The 24,270-nt window shown below is 42.4% G+C and overlaps 1 protein-coding gene and 1 long non-coding RNA gene across 4 annotated transcripts in view; one reads left to right on the forward strand and one right to left on the reverse strand.

Annotated features, from left to right (window-relative positions):
• The first annotated feature begins 330 nt into the window (after positions 1–330).
• Positions 331–15,241, forward strand: LOC109525452 (uncharacterized). The gene is made up of 3 exons (XR_002170154.1): positions 331–1,162; positions 9,505–9,510; positions 15,231–15,241. It is a non-coding gene; the product is annotated as an uncharacterized LOC109525452 (long non-coding RNA).
• hip1 (huntingtin interacting protein 1) overlaps positions 5,280–24,270 on the reverse strand; it is a 31,569-nt gene continuing 12,578 nt past the window's right edge. For all 3 annotated transcript variants that reach the window (XM_019885944.1, XM_019885943.1, XM_019885945.1), the window contains 30 exons: positions 22,958–23,021; positions 21,661–21,803; positions 21,419–21,475; positions 20,514–20,594; positions 20,077–20,153; positions 18,884–18,945; positions 17,685–17,825; positions 16,950–17,007; positions 16,769–16,844; positions 16,027–16,170; positions 15,653–15,750; positions 15,042–15,114; positions 14,724–14,907; positions 14,181–14,269; positions 13,986–14,102; positions 13,655–13,756; positions 12,748–12,942; positions 11,911–12,058; positions 11,742–11,828; positions 11,524–11,631; positions 10,844–10,980; positions 10,638–10,748; positions 10,439–10,497; positions 9,821–9,914; positions 8,794–8,894; positions 8,498–8,603; positions 8,271–8,394; positions 8,064–8,125; positions 7,453–7,570; positions 5,280–7,135 (listed from right to left, as the gene is read on the reverse strand). In XM_019885944.1, coding sequence (XP_019741503.1) covers positions 7,125–7,135; positions 7,453–7,570; positions 8,064–8,125; positions 8,271–8,394; positions 8,498–8,603; positions 8,794–8,894; positions 9,821–9,914; positions 10,439–10,497; positions 10,638–10,748; positions 10,844–10,980; positions 11,524–11,631; positions 11,742–11,828; positions 11,911–12,058; positions 12,748–12,942; positions 13,655–13,756; positions 13,986–14,102; positions 14,181–14,269; positions 14,724–14,907; positions 15,042–15,114; positions 15,653–15,750; positions 16,027–16,170; positions 16,769–16,844; positions 16,950–17,007; positions 17,685–17,825; positions 18,884–18,945; positions 20,077–20,153; positions 20,514–20,594; positions 21,419–21,475; positions 21,661–21,803; positions 22,958–23,021 — 3,027 coding nt within the window. In that variant the 3' untranslated portion in view covers positions 5,280–7,124. The remainder of the gene's footprint in view (positions 7,136–7,452; positions 7,571–8,063; positions 8,126–8,270; positions 8,395–8,497; positions 8,604–8,793; positions 8,895–9,820; positions 9,915–10,438; positions 10,498–10,637; positions 10,749–10,843; positions 10,981–11,523; positions 11,632–11,741; positions 11,829–11,910; positions 12,059–12,747; positions 12,943–13,654; positions 13,757–13,985; positions 14,103–14,180; positions 14,270–14,723; positions 14,908–15,041; positions 15,115–15,652; positions 15,751–16,026; positions 16,171–16,768; positions 16,845–16,949; positions 17,008–17,684; positions 17,826–18,883; positions 18,946–20,076; positions 20,154–20,513; positions 20,595–21,418; positions 21,476–21,660; positions 21,804–22,957; positions 23,022–24,270) is intronic.

The following is a 24,270-nucleotide window of genomic DNA, read 5'->3' on the forward strand; positions in this document are numbered from 1 at the left end:
ACGAGAGAGGAGCAGGTAGTACTTGATGAATTGTATTAAAACAGAGAAAACTAAATCCTGAACAAACAAAGTCCAAAGTATCAAACAAAACACACGACTGAAGATAAAACATAACAATGACCAAAACCTGACTGAAACAAACATGACAGCAGCCAACAAACAGCAACAAACAAACATGACAGTAGCAAAGAGCAACAATGACCCGACACTGAGTGTTCGGGCTGGGAGTCCTTTTAAAGCACTAATTACATAATGACCAACAGGTGTGCAGCTGCAGGGAGAGCCCTACAGTGCCACCTGTTGGTCCCAAACCGAATCACGACAGCTCGTGGGCTCAGCTGTGAAGTGTAATTGACAGTTGGAGTTATTCACTTTGCTGAGTCTTTCTCATGTTCATTTTATCGCTCGTCCATTGAAATTCATCTCCAAATATAATCCCCGACCCCCTTATTTATATGAAATAAGCAATACCAAATTTTTCATTTTCTTTTTTTTTTTTTGTGTACCCAAACAAGTAAAAGCACCTTTTCCTGATTAATAGGTAAGAATCAACTTTTTTTTATTTTTAACAAAATAAAAATAAAGACTTTATTTCTATCAGACAAACTTCTCATCAGCCTAAATTTTCAAAAGTAAAACCTTTTCAACAGGCTTTGAAAATAAATTACTGTATCTATTCTGCACCCTTACCCGGATTCTCATCAAAATTCAAAGTGTGTCATAACAGCGGAAGGGTACATTTGGCGTCCTCACATTGCAATTGAATTGGAAAATGTGGATTCCAAATCAATTACTTATCGGCTGTCCAGCATAAATGGACAGATCGGCTATACCTCATCGATGCAAGCTTGACATCATTGACGTCCACTCATCTGTGACACGCGTCTGCCTAAACAAGACAAACATTTATCTTATACACGTATGTCCGTGCTGGGGCCATGTATTTGGCGCCTTGGCCTTCAATAGACACATACACTTGTCACCTCTCAATGGGCCACCCTGGTGGACGAGAGGGTCACGGCCCTCCAACTTCAGGTGGGAGACGGGTGAAATTTGAGTCGGTGGAGACATCAAATGACTCCAGTGAAATCAGAACAACTAGTGGTGGACTAAAATATTTGGTCCAAATAAGGAGTCATTGTGGAGTGGCCACATGGTTGTTGTTGTTGTTTGTGTGAACTAAGCATAAAAGCCGACAGTAGCACTCAGCCGTGACCCTTGAAGATGAACATTTCATTGTTTCCATGGAGATGAGCAGATTACATGAGTTACTTTCTGGGGAATTGGGGGGGGGAAAAAAAAAACAACAACAACTGACGGCCTGAGTACAAAGGGGAACATTTTGTTAAATGAGAGCGTGGGTTGGATGAGTGGGCTACTGCACATGTATTTGGAGGAAGGTGACGAGCGGGTCATGTAAGAGTCACATCTGTTAGTCACACATGAATCAAATTTCATGGTGCACTTGTGTGATTGTTATTCCTCCTACTCCACTGCGCTCCATGCTCAGTCCCACTCTCATCCACTCACTTGCTGTATTGTCTCTCATGCTCTCCCCCACGCTGCATGTCCATCTCCTCTATCTATCTGGTTCCCTGTGTTGTTGTTGTAATTGTTGTTGTCATCGTTGCTTCCAACGATTCCCCGCCGCTCTCCGTCTCGCTCTGTCCGACTTGGCTAAACTGCCGCAAATCTCACTGCAGCAGATGGTGCAGTGTTTGCATCGGGCTGGGTTTCCTAGCAACTCCATCTCTCTCTCTCTCTTTTTTCCAAATAGAAAGCAGAGCAGAAGAGAGAGGAGTCACGCGCTGCCTGGCTGTGCTATGTTCACCCTGGCCCTGACCGGACCGTTGCGGTCTATGTTTACGTCTGTCTGCATGTAAAAATCCAGGGCAGGGGCTGGCTGACTGTCTGGCTTGCCTCAAGTGTATTGATTCGACGTGACGTGCAAGATGAGCAAAGCAGGACACCGAGAACGTGTTCTCCTTCATTCGGCAGAAAAACAGCGATTTGTAACCTGATGTGACCCACATTTTCACAAGTGTGATGATGGCGAAGTCACGGGGTGTGTGAAGGAAGCCGTGCCTACATTTTTATGGCACTTGAAATGTCTCCCTGTGGATGTTTATGGAAGTCATTTCATTTCATCACCGAAGGGGGAAAACATTCCAGTGCCTTCTTCGCAGCACTTCCTCCTTTACACACATGCAGTCTGCTCTGACTTGAGTAGTGTATACTAAATGATAAATAATCCAAGTCACCTGGGTTATCTGAGCAACATTTCCATAGAAGTGTTAGGCCACCAACTCGCTTAGTTGGTTCATTGGCCTTTTTTATTTGAACAGTAAGTAATAGAACATAGCAGCAGCGGCTATGTTGCACATTTGACACCCCATTTGTGTCTTAAAAACACACACACACACACACACACACACACACACACACACACACGCACAAAACCACCACAGTGATACTACAGTCGGAAGAAAAGCAAACAATAATACGTCATGATGCAACTTCTCCTGATGAATTGTTTTCATTTTCTCTCTCCACATGACACAAACTGCACTTTATCACTTTATCGAAAGCCTGGCTGCAGCTCTCCACCTTTACTTTTTTTTTTTTTTGCCTCCTTTGGTTGACCCTAGTGAGATTAAGTGAGACAAAAAAAAATGGATGGATATATATATTTATATTTTGCACCCGAGTGACTCTATTTTGAGACTTTGCTCATCAATAGGGGGCCCTACAGCAGCTGAGAGCTCCATTTCTTCCATGAAAGGAATCGTTTGCCTCTGGGGGAAGGAAAGTGCTTTTTTTTTGTACTTTGTTTGTACCTGCATGCATCAGCAGAGAGGGCAACGTGTTTCTTTTTTTCTGTCCACAATATATCTGCCAGATTTGGCAGGTCAGGGTCTGCAGCGACAACTTTATGACGCATTCAAAGGCCTTCAGTCGTGATGACTCCTCGGGAAGTACGTAATCCGACCTTTTCTCTCAAGAAGTCTTCACTGCAGCCCCATTTCATTCGCTCCAAGGTTCGTGTCAGAACTGATTGTGAATACTAACCATGAAATTTCGGTTTGCACTAATCATTACTCAGGGATGGTTGTAATGCAGTGGCCGGTGGTGCATTTGGTACCCGGGTCTCATGTACTTGTAGGGACTCTCACCATGACATGCTTACTTCCATGACATTACAGCAACAGCAGAAAGCCAAAAACTGATTACGACAAACATAACCACTGCATTCAAAGAGATCCGAGCATGACGAGATCAAGCGTGTATAATTTAATTATATTGAGATGTACTGAAGACCAGCGGGCGAGTGGTTAGTGTGTCGACCTCACAGTGCAGAGGTACCGGGTTCAATTCCACCTCCGGCCTCCCTTGTGTGGAGTTTGCATGTTCTCTGCGGGTCTGCGTGGGTTTTCTCCGGGTACTCCGGTTTCCTCCCAAATTCCACAGGCTGATTGAACACTCGAAATTGTCCCTAGGTGTGAGTGTGAGCGTGGATGGTTGTTTGTCTCTGTGTGCCCTGCAATTGGCTGGCAACCGGTTCAGGGTGTCCCCCGCCTACTGCCCGAAGACGGCTGGGATAGGCTCCAGCACCCGCCGCGACCTTTGTGAGGATAAAGCAGATTGGAAAATGGATGGAGGGATGGATGGACTGAAGACAGAGTGTCTGTTACATAATTTCACTGAGAAATTTAATCTACGGTACCTATTTTCAGTCTCTCTCCAGGAAAAAACAAGAGTGAGAATGTCAGCTACGAAGTCATATGATGATCACAGTCAAAAGCGATGCTCGAGGAAAATCACTTGATTAATTCAATCATTTCTACCTCCTTGACACAGTGAGTAAGCAACTCATGAACTGCAAAAAAAACCCCCAAAACATTTGTGTCATATCTAAATATTAAGAAGCCTCTGTAAGTGGAAGTAATCGATACATTAAAAAAGGATTTCCTAGATTGCATAATTTTGTAAACCGTCTTAAACTAGATTTTAGTCATATGCAGGTTGTTTTATTTCAAATCCGTTGTTTTAGTGGATAAAGGCAAATGAAAATGCTGCCAACTGCCCAAATACTTCGTGACCTTCAGTACTGTAACTCGATGTGGTGGTTTGGAGCCCTGTGAGCACAGCCGCTCTTCGTGAACTTTCCTGCCTAGTGATTAAAGGTCCCAATTATCAAGTGGGATGTTTGCCTGTACAGCACCAGCACAGTAAGCAGGGCTGCTGTTGTGTCACATGGGTAATGTGGTGGGTGGTGCCTGGGAGAAAGACAAACTGATCTATTTATAGTCTCTGCAGTCCTAAACTGGGCTACCGAACAGCAGCAGCTCCCCTCGGAAGAACCACTGAAATAAACAAACGCTTCTGCTTCTCTTTGGGTTTGGGGGGGGGGGGGGGGGGGGGGGCCACCCCTTCATCTTTGACTTTGAGCTTTACACATATACGCAGAATCGGGAGGCAGTTGCATTCAGGTCAAGCAAAGCATACAGCCGCACTAATAAACACAGTCATGAAAGTATATTGTGTTCAAGGTCAACAGTGTCAGTCAGAGTTCCAACAAAAAGTTTGAGAGTGACATCTTTTTGTTCATGTTCAGTGTGAAGTGTTTGACAGGACAGTGGATGACTATGGGAGCATGGTTTGAAAATGATTGCCAGGTGACTGCTGGCCAAAAAGTAGTCCGAATGGCTGAAAAGTTAAGGGCCTTTTACTGCATGTCGCGTTTCTCGCTTGTGTTTAACATCCGGACACACAGATGTTGATTGAGCCAAGTTTATTTGCCTTTAAAAATGTGTCTGAAAATGTAGGCTAACCACAGCACGACGGTGAATGAACAACCCTAAAAGATAACATTGATTCTGAAGAGATCTGTAATCCAACCAGTGTTTCCAGATTACACAACACTTGAGCAGAAGGAAGCCCACAAAATTGATCTGCATCTTGAGTTTATAACCCCACAAGCACTTAAAACGAGTCGATGCTTTTAGCGGGAAACTAACTGCACCCCTAAAGATCAATAAAGGTGCATTAGAATTTGGCTCTGCTTTTGAACACTGGCACTTGCGAGTGGAATTACGTTATTTCAAACACGATGAAGCAGTCACGAGGTTCCTCGTCGCTTGATAGATAACAAATAAACTCCCCAAAATTAATGTTGACCAAAAAAAAAAAGTCACATTAATTTAATTAAAAAAAAGGCAACATACAAACAACACAGAAAATAATGCAGAATTCAACTAAAAAACAAGACACACCCACAATTGTATTAACAAGTTGAAATATTTATTTTTAAAAACTGAAAAAATAAAAAGAAACCCACCAACATAGTTTTAGTACACGATACAAAGACACATGTCAATGTCGCTAGGTGAGTGAGTAGTTTCTTTAACTACAATGTGAGGCAGTTTGAAAGGCTGGTTGAGCTGGTACGACGTCGGACCCGAGACAGGTTAATAAGACCGTTTGGACAAAAATACAAGCGTTTATTATTCAAAGTGTGTTTCCGCTCACCTCCAAAGACAGATGAATCGTCTCCATTCATCCCCCTTCATGAAAATTTTCCCTCTAAAACAAGTATGTGGTGTGACGTGACAGATGACCACACCTAAACAAGTACAGTATTGAACACAAGGAGCAACAGCACTGCCGTTAACATTTGCCTAATCCTTAACTGGCCTTGCCTTATTCAACAGTGACTTTTACTAAAAACTACATCATCTGCTCCATGCAGATGTAAAAGAATTATCTAATCCACAACCTTTCATGCTCAAATTAGGTTTGAAAACGAACAAAGATCACCCATTTCACCACGACAACACGGTCACGAGCTTCTCTTGAATAACACCCCCCCCCCCCAAATGACGTCGATTGGTTTAGGCCTGCACCGCTTTGCATTCCTCTATTTAAATGAAATGACGGCCGACTCAATGACAGACAAATATTGATGCGGCTGAAAGTGAGTGAGCTCTTATGAAAGAGAAAGTTGACACTTTTACACAGATTCGTGGTCTGCGGAAAGCTAAGGACACACGCTGCAGTGTAGTATCCTCGCAGGAAGTACACATCCTAAAATGTATTTAAAGAGCAACAGGTAGCAAGAAGTGTGTACTGTAGTTGTATGATGTTCCGATTTTAAAAACAGATATAAAATTTCTGGACTTTGATCTCCAACGCTACTATGTGTTGTTGCCGCTTGAGTTTGGCAAAACAAAAATCTGTCATAAGAGGCAGCTTTATCAAAACAAACATGCACTTGTTTACGGAATGAATCTATGCAGAATCGCTAGACAGAAAAGGTGGCAGGGAAAAAAAAATCCCCTTCTCCTAGCAGTTACTATAACTAGTACTGTAAAATGTTCATTAATCGCGTTTTTTTTGGCGTGCTGCTACTTCTGACTTGTGATAGTTTAGAGTCAGTGATGTGAGGCCCTCCTCCTTGCCAGTTTGGAACAGTTTTCTATGGAAGTGACTATTCAAACAAAATGAGATTGAGGTTCATCAGCATGATTTAACAGTCGGGTTTGCTCCAAAGGTGAAAGAAAGGCAGACAGTCCAGTGAAGCGCTATGGACTTAACAAGGAGTGACAACTGTCAAACTGACCAAATGGCTCCTCCGGCTGGTTAGCAAACTCCATTATGAGAGTCCTCTTTGTTCCACTGATGTGATTTGTGAGCTCCGATCTCATCCTTGCTGTTTCGAGATGTGGAACTTGTGCTCATCATGTCTTGGATGCGACCTTTTCAGGTGGGTGTGTTTGTTACAAATGTGAAGCAAGGAGCACAGGTAATAAATAACCGATAAATTGCTCTATACCCCCCCCAAAGACACACACACACACACATGCACACGCACACACTCTTTGAGCAGTAGGCATGACGTTATGAAGTCGGGTCGTCCTTCCATCCGAGCCTCATTCCTCGTGGCTGAGCCCTTGGTGCCCGCCGTCTCCGTAGAAGACTCCAGACATGGGTGTGAGATTAAGCACCGTTTCATTTGGCTTGAACAACAAACAAAGAGGGCAGAAAAACTAGCGAGACAGAGATGGAGAAGGGTGTATAAATACTATTTTTTTTCCAGGCAAAGGCCATGACAGAGATGCGTGCGGTCAACCTGAGCCTGCAGGAGGGGGAGAAAACAGCATTTTAAGTCTCTTTTACAGTTTTTTTTTTTTTACCGCTATTCAAAAGGAAATGTCTGACTTTTATTGGTTAATTGTCATAAGTATTTCTATTTGCTATTACAACAAAAGTATTGCTGTTTTTATGTTTTTTTTTCCCTTTCATTAAAAGCATAGTATTAACAATTACATCCACGTGTGTATATCATTTTGGTTTAGCGGCGTGCCATGACATAATTTGTATAGTAAACGCCCAATTTAACATTAGGAAACACTGCCTTAGAAGTTCCACCGTGTATGAGTGGTCTGCCCTCACCCTCCTCGTCGGCCCCCCAGCCCTCTGCTACCCCCGCCAGCTCGTAGTGTTTCTTCCTCAGCTCCCCGAGACGCTCGCGCTCCTTCTGCAGACGCGCCTCCAGCTCCAACACCAGAACCTGCACAAAACACGCGCGGACCAAGGGGGAGGACAGACACATTCTTGTCACGTTTCCCCTCGCAAACAGTGGAAAACCTTCTGATCGCTAAGTATTTTAATGCTCACCTAGAAAAACAACCCCCCCCATCAAAAAAAGAAGACCCATCAGTGGCTCAGTGCAGTTGAGAAACATAAAACGTATTTGCTCAAGCTTGGTTACTGTAAATACGCTTAATGCACTCTTCCAATAGCAGTTCCTGATTTAATGTTTGTGTGCGCTTGTGCGACAAAGGTCCAGCTACTTTTGTTTTCCTTTCACTCACTGGGGGAGAGGGGGTCGGGGGGGGAGCCTCGGACACGCTCCTTTACTATTTGTCTAGCTTTAAGTTCAACTTCCCGCTGGTTGAAAAACAATCAAGTGTCAAATGTGGAACAATGAGTACATTCCTAAACAGGTCTGCTTATCGTTTTGACTGTTGCTTGGTGCGTGCATGTTGCGTGTTGCTGCCAACCTGGGCGTCCATCTCTTGTCGCTTGATCTGTGTGAGCGTCATGCTGGAGAAGTCCATTGTATCTGTACCGCAATCAGGACCAAAAAAAAAAAAAAAAAGGTTTGTATGCAGTACCAACAATAAAACTTGTAACTACTTAAGGTTAGGCTCTCAATATTGTTCATTCTGTATCTAAAAACAGCCCACGAGACGGTGAAATGTACTTACCTTTGTCTTCAATTTGGGACTTTCCAGACTTGGTGGAGGCCACAACGGTGGCAGTAGCCTGCGTGACGCCTCGGGATGCCTGCTGTAGTCGGTGCAAGTTGGCACTGTCTTTGTCCGCTTTAACCTGGCGAGGACAGCACAGATAAACACGGAGCATATTTTTCGAATACCGCATCCAGTGGCGATGAAAGAATACGATTTAACATTTGATCGCACTCGAGACTCACTTTTGAAGCAGCAACAAGTTGCGCCGTGCTGGCCGCAATTTCACGGGAACACACCATCAATTCCTCAAACTTCCCTTTGCCCTGCACCACAAGATCAGCCGCATCCCTGAGATGACACATGGTGAAGCACAAGACAGTCTATCAAATTTTGAGTCTTCACATGAATAATCCGAATGCTACCATTAGCAGCAGGGGTCACAGCGGGACACAAGAGATGGCGTTTACGTGTCTTGTTCCTGTTGAGATCAGCGGTTCATTCATTAAGAACTAATTTCATGAGAAGTTCAGGTACTTACACCATGACAGTGGCGCCCCATCCAACCGCCTTCGAAGCAGAAATCAAGCCCTCCGTCCAACGGGAATTCTTGGCATAAAATTCCTTAGTGGATGCTGCACCCTGGTGGACAGAGGAGGAATTTCAACCAAATCAAAACTAAGCACAACTGTCAACTGGCACGAGCCGCTTGATCTTAAATTTGATTCAGTAATTTGTCAGCAAATACACATTTAACCTCATGAGATTTCTGCATCAATGAGTAGAATCTTTATATTTTACTATTCAGAGTCACATTGGAATAATCACATGCTAATGTAGCTCAATAAACGAGACTAAATAAACATCAGAGAATTGGTGACTTGTTTCAGTAGTTCAATTCAAAAACTAATGAAACAGATACAAAAAACGCTTTCCAAAAGGCAGATTCCTACCTATATAAAAAAAAAAAAACAATTGGACACTTCCTTATTAATGTTCAAATTTATTGGGACGGTAAATTTGGGGGTTTTCGTTCGCTGTAAGCTATAATCATCAAAATCATACAAAATAAAATCAGCACTATTTCACTTTACGTGGAGTGAATCAACATATTGAGTTCCAATTTTTGAATTGAACGATTGAAATGAATGATGCCTTCCACGATAATCCAATTCATTGACATGCACCTGTATGTGCCTGACACGTGTTAATACATAAAAAAATGGGGGCGGGGGGGAGTGGAGACCACTAGTTTATAGTGCTGAGTTCTACAACAGGGCAAAAAATTCAAATTTGACTCAAATTCACACAAAAAACTATTTTTTGGGGGGGGGGGGGGAAAATATTAACAGTATTACTTGTGCATTTTACTCTCTTCCGACAGAATTAAGATGATATTCCACCAGAAAATTTACACTCAGCAAAAGTATATTCAAAGACAAGATTATATTACTGTTATTGAAGAGCAACTGGACTGGAAGGTTAATATCAGATGAGTAAAAAAACAAAAAAACATCTATCAGTCAAACACTCTTCCAAACCTGGAGACAAAGACCAACAGAACGTACCCTGCCACTCTCAACAATATCCTTTTGCAGATCTTTGGATGACAGAACAAGTGCCTTGATGGCCGCCATCAGATCCGTGCACGAAGCTAAGATCCTGCAAAGTGGCGACAGGAAACACACAAGTGCGCGCGCGCGCGCGCACACACACACACACACACACACACACACACACACACACACACACACACACACACACACACACACACACACACACACACACACACACACACATTTGCATAAGCACACATTAAATGTGCCGTACATCATATCATATCATATCATATCATATCATATCATATACAACACCCAGGCACAGAGTGGATTGCACTTTCCCCCCCAAAAAAAAACAAAAAACAAAAAAACAAACAAAGATGTGGTAAACAAGCAATCACGTTCTGGAGAAGTATTGTGGTCAAAGTTGTGAAATACGTCTCCTTTTATCCCTCCATTTCGTATACCGCTTTTCCACGGGCGAGAGGCGGGGTACACCGTGGACTGGTCGCTACTCAGTTGCAGAGTCTTATTATTCTTACCACTGATTTTAATCAAAATAACTTATGAAATTAAGACTTTGACATAAATTAATCCAAACGTGAAACAGAGGTTTGATTTTATTACCTCTCATTGACCTCCATCTTGATGCCTGTATCAACTGCTCGAGACTTGTTGAGCATTTCCTATGGGAGGACACAGGGAAGAACTTTCTCAAGTCAGTATGACTGCATAGTGAAACTGGTGGCTATTAATTCCCATGCTAAAAGAAGTGCATGCTTGTTTTGCGTAGTTGCGAGACTAAATATATAAAACACATCCACACCTCTATTCTTGCAGCAGCTGATTCCACAGCTGCAGATGTGGCCGCCATTTCCTGCTCCACGAGATCTCCCAGCTCGCCTTGCTGCAGCTCCAGACGCTGAGGACGCAGTTTCTGAATTGAGGATGGAAGACAACACAAGGCAAAGTTTTCATTCTTGTGGCCATTGTTCACGAGCACACAAGGACAGCATTTAGACAGGTAACGACCTCGGCGGAGGCCATTATGGCCTGGAGAGCCTCCTTCAGCTTGCAGTTATCTGCTGTTGTTATGTCTTCTTTCGTCTTCATGTGGCCCAGCAAAAGCAGGGCCTCAGTGCCACATGCCTTCACGCTTTCTAAAAGCACTGTTACAGGGTACACTTATTACAACCAAAATCACTGTTGGCATTTTAACATTTGGCTACCAAAAAGAACACAATGGAGGGGTAGCAGTGGTTCATTTGCATGACAGGCAGCCCCTATAAAATCAAGTGGTTTCAAACAGAGAGCAGATGCTCAAGGGGGAGTTTGCACATTTCACTCTTGTTAGTAGTTTTAAGACTGCATACTCCTCATCTTAAGTGTGAAGAGATGAAGAAGCTACTTTATGCAAGAACTGAGCTCATTCATGTGTAATTACCATCAGGTAGACACTAATAATACACGTCATAATCACTCCTCTCTCTCTCTTGGATATAAATTATGACATGTGACATGCATCATCCATCCATCCATAGTCAACACTGCTAATGGAACCATGGATTTTGTTTCATCGATAGGCATTTCTAAATTTTGGATGTCGTGACCACACAAAGCAACTCTTAATCTCAAAAGTAACCCACAACAATTTACAGACGAATGTACTGAAAATAGTTTTGCATAACCGGTCCACCAAGTCAACAGCTTACCATCGGCCTGCTCTACAGGCACCATGTGAGAGGTTGCACTGCCCTGAACAATGGTGTCACCCACAAGGTGGCCGCATTGGGTCACCACTTTAAGCAACTGAGACACACCTGCGTAATAATAATGGAGCACAAAAGATAATGAATCTCAATTCCCCGTGGTCTTTGCATACAGGAAGTATGCTCTGCAAGACAGCGTTCAATATTAAAAGGCTGCTTACCTGTGTCATCAGCTAGAAAGGCGTCTCTGGCAGGATGGAGCTGCACCACACAGTCTAAGGACGCTTGACATCTGGATGCCAGGTAGTCTGCGGAGGTCGGCATTATTGGCCATTATACACACATCCTCACACTAATGAGTGTCTCACAGCGGAGGGAGATAACAGCAACCTGCTGAGCTAGTGCAAGTGACGTGGGCTGGGTCATCGATCTGGGCCAGTGAATCTTGGATGATCTTTTCTGCCTCTTCAACAGCTCCCTGCAGACTGGACCAGCGGGCCGCTACGAGCTGGATCTCTAATGCCTGCTCCCTGCTCTCCTACGGACACACACGCTTCCATCACTTAGGGCTGGGCGATATGACCTCTCCAATTTGTTTCACAAATTCCGAAACAAGTTCCCCCACCTTGCCCCCCTCCATTTCTGGAATTTGCTATATTCCTCATGATTCCAAACAACCCTGGAAAAAGCTTTTTTTCCCCATGATACATTTCTTTGACTGTGCGACTTATACTCCGGAGGCACCTTTAAGTCAAAAAATACGGTATTTGATCCTGTGCCCACCAAGGCTGAAATGGAAAACATGCGGCTGTCATCAGAGGAAGCACAGTGAAGACTAAAAGCCTTTTACATCAATTCATTTAGATGAAAAGGATTTCCGAAAAGGGATCCAAATCAACAACTCAACTCGGTAACTCGGCTATATGTAGACAACGATGTTTGTGATCATGGCTCATTATGAAATTTAATATATTGCTTGGTGTTAGTGAATATTTACAAACTATGTTTTTTTTAAGTAAATAAAATAGGTAGGAATTGCAAAACGCGTCACATTCTCAAAAATTTTAATAAAACTTGCGGCCTTCATAAGAGAGTCCACGAAGGCATTTTAATAAACACGATAAATGAATACATCAATTTCGTTATGGCTGACACACGAATAAAGAACTAGAACTGCATACATAGCTGGGCCCTGTTGATTTGTTTGCCAAGTGTTTGACCTTTCACCTTGTCATTGAGCTGATTTTGCAGGGCTTCGGCTGTCTTCACACCACACTCCCTCTCACTGGCCAACGAACTCCGGACACGCTCAAGCTCCTCCCCTTGAACGGCCAGCTCGGCTTCCACTTTGGACAAGGACTCAACGAGTTCCGCTTTGTGAGATTCCATGGCAGCTAGTTGAGTGCCGAGTGTCTCATTGGACTGCCAAACAATAAAAAAATAAAATAAACGATGTGTTCCAGAACAGATGAAAAATCATAAAACAATGTGATTAGATGGGAAGTCTTGATCATGACAATATGAGGCTGTGGAAATGCTGTACTTTATGATACAAGTGACCTCCAGTTATAAACACAGATTGCAACACCACTGCTTTTTCATAGTTCGTGGCTTGGCACGTAGTCTCCGAGGAGTGCTGAGCGGCGGTCAAGTCGATAATCAAACAGGGAGTGAGAAGCCGTGGTTGTGAAACTTGGCAAAACAAACTATGACGACAGAGTGAAGTTTCATCAGATCCTGAATGTTGGATGCTTGTCTGTTCCTTTGGGGCCTTGTGAACATGGTTTGGAACTCGCTGGAATGAGCTCACTAAAAATATGGAAGTGACTTACACCATAAATACATGGTCAGATGTTAACTGGAGGGGAAGTAAAAACTGGCATAGAGGCATAACATAATGAGAGCTGTGACGCAGAAGGGAAACAAGCAGGCTTGTTACAAGAACATATTTTTTAGGACGATATATTTTCTCAAACTATGACGCTAAATAATAGTATCATTGATGTTTTTTTTCTTGTCATTGATATAAAAACAGAAATCTTTGAGTCGGCACGCATTGCTTTGAAAGATTCTGAGAGAAGATGAAAAAGACAGCGAAGTTATTTTTGAGGTGTAATGAAGAACAACAACAGACCTGTTGAGAAGAGGCCATCGTGGTCTTAAGGGAATCCAGCTCAGCCCTGCTGGACACCAGCTCTCTCTGCAATTCTTCCATGTGCTCCCGCTGCGCTCGTTCCTGGGTTAATGAAATGCCACATTTCTTTAAATCAGTGAAGGAAGACACACAAACCGATATTCAATGATAATTTTCCGATTTACACTGTTAAGTGTCATTGGATCATTTGTGCGGTACACCTGATGATCCCTAACAGCACAGTGGTTAGAAAACGCTGCTGAATGTAAGTTACACAAGCCAATTTATGAACCAATTAAAAAAAAAAAAAAAAGCTGACTTCGATGCCCACCTGTCTGTCAGCACAATCTTGGGCAGCCTTCACCTTGTCCTGCATTTCTTTCCTCACTGCATCAATTTCATCCTGAGCTGCCCGAGCTACCGTCACCTGCCGGGTCACCTCTGCATTCTGCACCCGCACACAAACGTACGCTTAGGGTGATAACGAGAAGGGTTCTTCAATATGAAGAAAGGTGTTTCTTCTCACCTTCCTCAGCAATTCAGCATGGCCTTGTACCAGCTCGCTGTACTTCTCCTTCAGCTTAGTATAGCGCTGTTCGTTGGCCTGAGCTTTTTCTGCAAAAGAACGTATGGAAATATTAATTACGTTAGCCACCAATTTATAGGGACCTTGGCCTATTGTTTTCACACGTGTGGAAACAAATTACATAATGCAGCCGTTTTTTAGTTGGAGGACATATATGTATACGTTAAATGCACAGACCAATTCTTGTACAAAGCAAGAAAAGGAAATTGAATAATATACTTTGTAGAATTGCTATATGAGTCTCTGCTTCAATACCTGGTACTGTGCTCTCTGATAAACTGTTTCGAGCTGTCCTTTCTAGTTACAGTATTTTGTAACTTATTTAGAAACCTTATTTGACGTCTTCACCGATACGGCCATGTGTCTAACATAAAACAGTACTTCATTTGCCAACGGTTCAGAGCTATTTTGGCCAGTTCAACATTTTCTTCCACACAACCAGGTCATAAAATAACCCTGTGAAATATCAGAGAGAGGGCTTACTCTCTATCTCCGTCAGACTTCGCTGCTCTTTCACCGTGTCCTCTCTGACCTTCCTCAGGTCGTCAAGCTCAGCCTTCAGGAACTCACTCTCTCCTGCTGCCTGTAGCCTCAGGTGGCTCTGCTCCGCTAGCTCTGCCTCCAGTTCATTGACACGGCCCCTCAAGGTCTGACATAATCGTCCATTCTGGCAGATGGAGAGAGTGAGTCGGGGGGGAAAAATGTAATTATATTTGCTTGATCAGAGGAATTATGAGCAAATTCATTGATCGTGCTCTTGGATTAAATTAGGATTTGGGGGAAACTCGTTTTCCTTTTTACCTCCAGTCGGAATGATTCCAACTCATCCTTAAGGGCCTGGATCTCCCTTGTCAGCTGTTCAATCAGTCGGTCTCTGGCGGATCGAGGAAGACAGAGCAATGCAATCAAAGCCTCCAACTATATTTCTTTCTAAATTTGGGTTTTACATTGAGATTGCAGTCATCCTCAATTAAATCAATGTACAAAAAGCTTTGGTCAGCTGTAAAGAGATTTCAGGCATACAGGTAATTATCTTACCCTGGGCTAGTGCCCAAATCGCAAAGTATTCATTCAGTTCAGTTCAAAGTTATGCATTTAAAATCTTGTGCTGGGTTTATCTGTCAAGTCAGATTGAAAGTAAAAATAATAATGCGCTTCACATTTTTATGTAAAAAAAAAAAAGTACATTTTAAAATTCAATGAATGATACTTACAATATATTGGCATTAAAAAACTGCTATTTTGGTAATTATCAATGCTGCTAATTTAGGGCAGTTGTGGTATAAATACTACATGCTGGTCGGATGCATTTACCAAGTATTGTATCCATCTTCAGCTATGCTTAACTAGAGGATTTGACCAAATGAAATTTTATTTCACAGACGTTTATCTACAGAGTCTTCAAGTCGTACTTATCGTCCTTGCGCATGCCATTCTGATTGTTGAAGTTGAAGGGGTCAATTGCAGCCGAGGTGCCAAACATGTCATCAAATTTGGTCTCCACCGGAGCCTAAGGAGTCACAACAACAAGATATAAAAAGGTAAATTCCAAAGTACTAAATTTAAAACAGAAATGCGAATACATTCTGCTGTTTGCAGAATCAATTTTCCGACTACAGATTTCTATTAACATCAAGTATTAAATTCCCATCCGAAAACAACATTCATAGCCGTGGGTTCAAAAGGTCATTGATGACTTCGGTCTCCGTTGCTATTATTGGTTCACTATTGCGTAACTTTCAAGTCTATTCAGTCAGCGCGATTCCGACACTTATCCTATATTTACCGCAAGGACGGGGAGGTCTGTGTCCACCAGGTCGTCAGTTTCCACCATGTGTTCTGACTCTGGGGAAGACGACTCGGCCGGTATCACGACCACAGGGCTGATGTGCTCCGACAGAGCAGATGCACGCAGGAAGTTTGGAGGATTCTGCGAGGAAACGTTTCATCCGCTTAAAAACTTTGTTTTGCCTTTGTAGTGTCAAGAAAAGACAGAAAGCAAATTGCACAGTCACGCTAGCAAACGTTTAAGGACATGTGCTCCCCTTAGCCAAAGGATTCGTCACGTTTTAACACACAGTGCAAAAAGAACATGCTTTTAAATAAATGTCCAAAATTATAAATAGAATTTATGCTGAAAATGGGTTAAACTCCTTGCTAATCTGAAACGACCATTAAGTCGAGGGGTAAGAGATGGATGCGTTTTGTAGACCTTTTGGACAGACCTTTTCATTTATTAATCAGTCTGAGATGGACTCGACTCATTAGCTCCCGCTGAATCAGTTTTGAACAATTCTATGCCTGAAATGAGAAAAGTTTGGCGAAAGGCCTTCTCTGGTCCAGCATGATTGCAAGGTTCATAAAGGAATGTTTGTATGAATTTTATGGTGAAAAACCTGGACAGAACCCTGACCTCAACCCCACCAAACACATTGAAAATGAAATACAAGGGGACATGTCACTGTACTGTAGCACTGTAATGGCCATGTTTTAGAATTAATTCTATGGAGATTTGGGTCAATCATCACCTCAGGCAACTGTGGGATCTGAATCAACCGCTTGAAGTACTGCAAGTTACTGGAGCGATAAAACAGACTCTTCAACCTGCAATAAAACAAAATCGAAGAGTGGAAGAACAGGGTTGTCAGCGCTTAGTGCATGCGGTGATGGTGTGACCGGCAAGGTTTGGCCACCAGTGGCCATTCATACTTTTTAAACTGTTCCTGGAAGCGATCTCGGTGGCCTTGGAGAGTGTCTGCTGGAAGGCCTGCAGAACGAAAATACACACAAGGCAGTTAACCCATCAAACCGTCAAATTACAGATACTATTTCCTTCAGGTTGTCAGATTAGAAGACGTTCAGAAAATAGTGAGAGAATTTAATGGCGCTGATTCAGATAATTTTTTTAATGTAATAAAAACATTCCACAGTTTTCAGAAAGAACATCCCGCCAGAACATATTCACAAATTTAAATTAGAACCAAGCTTTGGACATTTTAATGGCTTTCTGTCAGATCACTGACACTTACACTCAAATGGCAGCTGGATTTGTATTTTCTCATTCTTTCAAATCCTGTTGTACAACCACAGATGATTCCAAATTTGCTTTTGTGTTCTTGTGCATCAAAGAGGCCTCATTGGCCTCTTCACCAAATTTTCATACGCTCATGTTTGTTGCGTTGGACTGACTGACTTTTCAGATTTCTTAAATGCTTGCTCTACAGTAAGATTTGTAATTGACAAGGACTACTTGTTTTACAATCGAAATATTTTACTTACTTTAAATACACATCAAAGATTGTTATATTTTAAAAAGTACGGTATTTAAACATCTCCATTTTCAGTGAGTATTAAATTAATAAAGAGAACCACAACAATATATAAATGAATAAATGCAGTTTTTTTTTTTTAACTGACGGAGCAGCAGAGTTGTGTGTTACTCACATGAGTGCAGCTTAAATAGCAACTTGACTGTGTAGTCGTACAGGTGGCTGCAGTCCAAAATGACTTGTATGAGCGGAGCCAGACGACATTGGCCTGCAGCAGTCACTGACACTGACCGAGACATATCCAGCGAGCTGAATACTGGGAAACAGACACACAGACGGCTCCAATTGATTTTACAATTTATCTCAACATTGTTATTCCTTGTTCATAGGCCGTACACCACTCTCTTGTTTTGGTTGGGTTTTTTTTTGTTAGTTGCACCCCGAAAAGGAATTGTGAACCCAGATCTGAAGCTGAAAGCAGACATTTAGCAATGTTTATGCATTTGAATGATCAATGTTATACGATACAGATGGGCAACAAAACACACCTGTCACCAACATGTTTCAATACATTTCCTCTCAGTGGATTCAAAACAGTATTATTATTATATACTTATTATACTATTATTAGTAGTATTAAAAAAAAAACACTCACAGATTTAATTTTTTTCTCTCTCAAAAACACAGACACGTTAGCCATGCCTCTTAAACCCTGAAAGATGAAACACTCTGGAAATAGATACAACTGAGAGCGAAGGTCTGAGCTACAGTCTTCAGCCTGGTGGATAGCATATTAAACTAAAAATGGAGCAGAACAAATGAAACATGACAAATCTCACAAGAGCGTTGTCGAGTTGTAGTGAAGATTTATGTGAAAAATCTCTTTCCACAGTGATAATAATGGTGAACGTTAATGAAGGAACATGCCTTAAATAAGTCTGCCATTCGAAAAGCAGCCACATAAGGAGAAAAGGTTTCAGAAACCCCTCTCAAAAGAGCCCCAAATAAAAGTGAATTGTGTGAAAATACTGTGCACAGGATGCAGACTGAAGGCCATGATAAAAAGAAACAAGAATGTAATTTCCTTCGATTCATTCATGAGTGGAGGAGAGCAGCTTTTGGAGCATTTCCTTTCAGCACAACAGCCTATTTTTAGCCATGTGTCCATATACTGTGAGACACAAGCACCTATGATGACTCACTCACTCTGACAACAAAAGAGTCTGTCTGTAACCACTCAATCAGACGCATCACTGGTCTGATGGTAAAAGTGTCTAGTTTTGTACAGCACCTCCTGTCTGCCCAAGCATGAACTTTGCGCGCAAGTGAAAGTGCTTTCACAGCTGATGATCCCATCAGTCCAAAACACCTTACCGCCAAGGAAGAGGTTGAGTTGACACTCCAGGTAATCAAACATCTCCACAGTTAATTGAAAGCTGCGGGGGCAGACACAAAGAGGAACACATTTCACACACCTTTGGCAAAATGTAATATTGCTATTCAGCTATTTTCATCGGAAATAATATGTACGACATACAATGCATCTGGTTAACCTCAGAATCCCAAGCGTTTGCACCCACGGCTCCAGTCCTAAGTCATTTGAGCTTGCAAGTATTTTTTTTTTTTTTCTGAGCGGCAAATGACGTCGGTCGGAGCAAAACTGACGTTGCCAAGCATGTTCAAGTCATCCGTTTCAACCACAAAGGTTGAGTGTATTACAAATGCATAACCCAAATATTGAATCACAAGCATCTGCCTGCTAAATGCGTGTGACGCACTTCAGTGAATTGGAGAAAACCCAACGGGAAGCCGTCTTAAAAAGTCCTTCATTAAAGCAAATAGTTCTCGCTAAGTTAGAAGGGCATTCACCTGGCAAAGTACACATCCAGACTTGGGATATTTATTTATTTTATACTAGAAGGATTTATCCGGAAGCGCGTCACAGAAGGTACTTTGTGTGCGCAGTCAGAGGGTCAAAGAGGTGTTCCAAGCGCCTTCACTTTATCCCCACCCCTCACCCCACCCCGCTGTCCCTAAAGTACCGGTAGGAGTGTGGAAACATGCACTCAGGCTAATGCCAACAGATGAATTTTTTACCGGCACACACTGAAAAGTTGGCAGTTTCTGCAAGCATATACCAAGAGCAAAAACGGGACAAAATTTAAGATCGATAAATTGACATCCTCTGCTTCCGAGTCCATAAAGTTATTTGTGTTTTCTTTGGCTTCGTTTCGCACAGTTGTGTAAACACTATCGGGCAGGTATCAGTCATGACAAACCCAAATCGAAAAGGTTCATGACAATAATCAGAACATTGCATCGGCCGAATTGGTATTCAAAGGGTATTTGCTGTTTTTTTGATTGTAAAGTGTTACTATTATTAGCGTGACAATCACCTCAGCTAGAATGGTGCGTTGCTTGTATATTGTAGTTTTATAATGGTAAATATTTGACATTAATCATATTTCCATTCACACATATGGAGAACATTTGAAGGTCAAACGGCGTTTTGACATTTATCTTTCGGGTTACGCTGCATAAATGAAGTGGCAGCTCGCCTGACTTACAAGTTGTTGACGTCATTCTCTCCTGCCTCTTCAAGTTGTCTGTTCGACATCTGCAGGTTGCCGGGGAAGCGAGGGTTCTGAAAGAGAAGACAACACAAGAAAGGTGGAAGCTCAAATATCATGATGAGTGGCACGCCATGGGCTATCTGTGAGACACACATGACTGAAATTAACTCTCTCCTCTACCTCTTCACATTGGTACAGGGTACTGCAAAGAAAATGTAGTTACAATCATGAATTTCTGTTTATCTACAACTCGGCTCAGTTGTCCCATTAAAAGAAGCGTCATTTAGAGATATTTGAGAAGCCATTTGTATCACAGCCGCAATCTTCACCCAAGGCCCCGCAGGGAAACGATGGCAATGAAAAGAGACTTCGGGCAAGGATAATGAACGATGACGGAGCTTTGCTGGGTTTTATAGGCCACGCCAACTCACTTTGATGTGAAACTCCATTTTGGTGATGATCAGTTTGAGGTAGATGCTGCAGAGCTTCCCGTAGCCTTCACTTAGGTGACCCTGTAGGCATAAGAGACTGAATCACAAAGGGAGACAAACATTTGGAGACATGTCCACGTGTGGAAAACGCTACCTCCTATTTTTGGCCTGCAATTTGGCTGCTTAAAGAACACAAGGAAATTTGAGATGACATATGGGCCCGGGGCGGTGTTTAATTAAGATTCAAAGTCTGACCAGCTTCCTCTTGTGGAGCAGAGCTATAACAGAAAGTATGTCAAAGTATTTCCTCTTCACGCTTTATTGATACAGTTAACTTTGGAATTACACCCTGCAGGCAACTTCTGCCCCACTTCAACTTTTTGCTCTTGTGGTCACAACCCAGGAAGTGTCAACGATCCAAAATGAATTTTTTATGTATTTCTGGTTTCAGACTTTGGATTTACCTTTTTCAGGTCCTCTTCCATCATAATCGATTTTTTTTGCCCAATGTTTTATGCATAACCTATGTCAAAATGAGTCTGTGACACAGTTTAAGGTTCACATCTACTGCATGCAGTTTGTTGTTTGCATGCAATAGCCTTTGAAAGGGAAAAGCATGCAAAAACAACCAGATCTGAATTTGGCACTGGTGTGACATAGTATTGTGCCTCATTCAAATATATGCACACACACACACACACACACACACACACACACACACACACACACACACACACACACACAGAGTATATACAAAAAAACTGAAAGAATAGGACCTTTAAAAATGCAAGCAGCATTTTTACGTAACGCCACATATTTTCTGCTCATGTTTAAATAATCATTTGACAAAGTCAGCAGTAGCTGCATGCTGTGATGGGAAGAGACTGTCGTGTGTGCTTCCTTACCCACATCCTGCTCATATCCGTCAAATCAGCCTTATTCCTCATAGAGTCCTTGATCACCTGAAATGGTGGCAACAGCCACAGAGGAAGTTAGGAAAGAAAAAAAAAAAAGCATTCTGAGTTTACACAAATAAAAAGAGTGACGACGTATAATAGGAGAGGCAAGTGGGGGCAATAATACCAGCCGATAAAATTCATAGTGGAAAAATGTAGTGGTGGAAAGAAGTGATGCTGTCTTTACGTACGTTTGAATGGCCATCTCGTAATAATTTGTGGAAGACGTGGCAGAACTTCCAGCAAAGGACTGCGTTGCCAGAGAGAGGAAGCCGGTTGACCGCTGCCCAGAATGTGTGGGCACCTTTCTCATGATGAGTCCCCAAAATGCAGGGTGACACAGTCAAGGAGCATCATTTTACAAAGTGCAAAATAATTTCTCACAAATGTAACAGCAGCAATGTTCGATTTGACACCTGGAGGTGATAGATATATGATGGCGCCATCTATAGCAGCATCTATGGCTCATGATAGCCAAGTCAAACTAGGACTAAGCCTGCTATAAAAACCGGTGGAACCCTACAGCTCGGCAGAATATCACTTAACCTATCTACGGCCAGCAGTTTGAGTTGTCACTCCTGCTTGGGTCACTAAACGGTGAAGTGCAAAGCATTCTAGCACTAACTGCTACATAGGTTGGACACTGTGGCCTACCAAGCAGCAGAATTTCCCATCAGCACGAACCACCCTAGAGAGCGTTGGCATCATGTAACTTCTGCGCTTTGTTGTGCTTTGCAGACTGCACTGATGCAGTAATTATTTCCCATTATCAGAATTGTTGGCATCTAACAGGGTTTTTTTTTCCCTGACAATTTTGAATGCAGAAGAAACCCTGTCTATGTACAGTTACTGTACATTGTACATGCCATGCCTAGCTGTAGGCTGTTTATTGTACAGTGTTTTTTAAGATAAAGCAATCTTTCTTACTGTTTGAACTGCTAATAAATGTTTTGAGATCATAGTGGTATTTTTTTAATGGTTTAAAATATCAATGCAGGCAATGATAATCATTTTCAGGGGGGGAGCGTCAATTATTCATGGGAATTCGTTACTTGCGGTCAGGCACGGTTTATCCCCTGCAAGTAACGGGGGTCCACTGCACTGACCAATGATGACTTTGTTCTCTGTTATTTATTCAGGACACAGCACAAAGTTTAATAAACAGAAAATAGCTCTGGGCGACAATCCAACAACTTTCATTTTGTCCTTCTGTCCACCCAAACAGACAACATAAATATCCATTTTGCTAACTTTAATTTCAAGCAGCTCGATATTACTATAACTGAAACAAAGAACTGCACTGACTGTCTCGCCTCATATTTTCTATCCCACGGGATTAAATTAGTTTCAGCATAGATGAGGCTACCCTCTGTTTGTTGTTTTTATCTTGCACTAACATAACCTCATCTAGGAGCAACTGTGTCACATGGGAATCACAAACACACACACAAACACACACTTGTGCATGCACACAAAATATGAGGATATTCCTGGCATGCTTCTCTTTGACAGCAACCTCCTGTGTGTTGATGGCCTTGTTGATGCTGACTGCCTGTGAGGAAGAGGAACAAAATGGGAAACCAGCCAAAATATACATTTTCCAAAACTTTCATTTCACAATATGACACACTTGTAGTTTTCAGAAAAGTGCTTTGCCCTTTTTAATGAGAGAATGAGAGTCAGTGAAGATGAACTGAAGGTGATTGACCTAGTTTCTGTTGAGTTGGTATTCAAGACAGCAGCTGAGAGGCCCACTGAGGTCTTTTCTGCATTCGATGATCATGTTAGGCTGACAACAAATAGTCTAAGCGTATGAGACCGTTAAACTGACTCCATTGTACAGTGCAGTACAGTGACAGTCTAAAACAGGCGGTGTCAAACACATTTTTGTCGCGGGCCACATTGTAGTTACTGTTTCCCTTGGAGGAACGTTATGACTGTGAAAGCATATAAATAAGTCAAGAATGGGAGGTTTATTCAACCATTGTTTACCTCACTGTAATGAGGGTTTGGTCACAAGAAAATGCTTAGAATATCTCTCTTCTTCATTACATATGAGAATTTGAAATTTGGCACGGACATGCTACTCAACAACTGCACCCATGCACCTTCCGCCTCTACTTCTACTTGTTCTGCAGCATGATCCTGGCTGATCCTTTAACACACACTGCCACCAGCTGGACAGGTTTTAAATGATTTACAATGCAGACAAGCCTGATGCTGAGACAGAGGCTGCGTCAGACCGTTCTACACACTATGGTGCAAAAAAAATTTAAAAAAGAAAGAAAGAAAAAAGGAAATGACGTATCAATACGTCATGGGTAGGCGGAAGTTGCGGGTTTTCAAAACGTATTTAGACGTCATGGGGACCGCATGAGTTAAGATGAGTAAATCACAAATGGCATTCTGTCGATTTACATTTAGTTGGTGGATGACAGTCGAGGTCAAGTGAGCACGGGAGGCCTGTTTCATAATCTCGCTTCCCACAGATGTCCTGTGTCTGTTTGTGCCAGTGTGCAAGCAGTCAGGAGAGGAAGTAAACAAGAATGGGGAGGAGCAAGCCCAGTGCCTTGTCCATCAACAAATACCTTCTGTTATTATTTGAGCTTGGATGTATTTTCCACGCGTTCCAATTCTGAAAACATTTTCGACCCCCCCCCCCCCCCCCCCCCCCCCTTTAAAATCCCACGGTATCCCACTGCAATTGCTTCCCACAAGTAGATGACCCAGTTAGTCCACAGTGACACTTTGTACTTGGGGGTTGAAAGAGAGAGGCAGCTGCCCAGGACTCCTTAAATTGG

The sequence above is a fragment of the Hippocampus comes genome, unplaced genomic scaffold (genome assembly GCF_001891065.2).
Source record: "Hippocampus comes isolate QL1 unplaced genomic scaffold, H_comes_QL1_v1.1 scaffold29, whole genome shotgun sequence".
In the NCBI taxonomy this organism is placed as follows: Eukaryota; Metazoa; Chordata; class Actinopteri; order Syngnathiformes; family Syngnathidae; genus Hippocampus; species Hippocampus comes.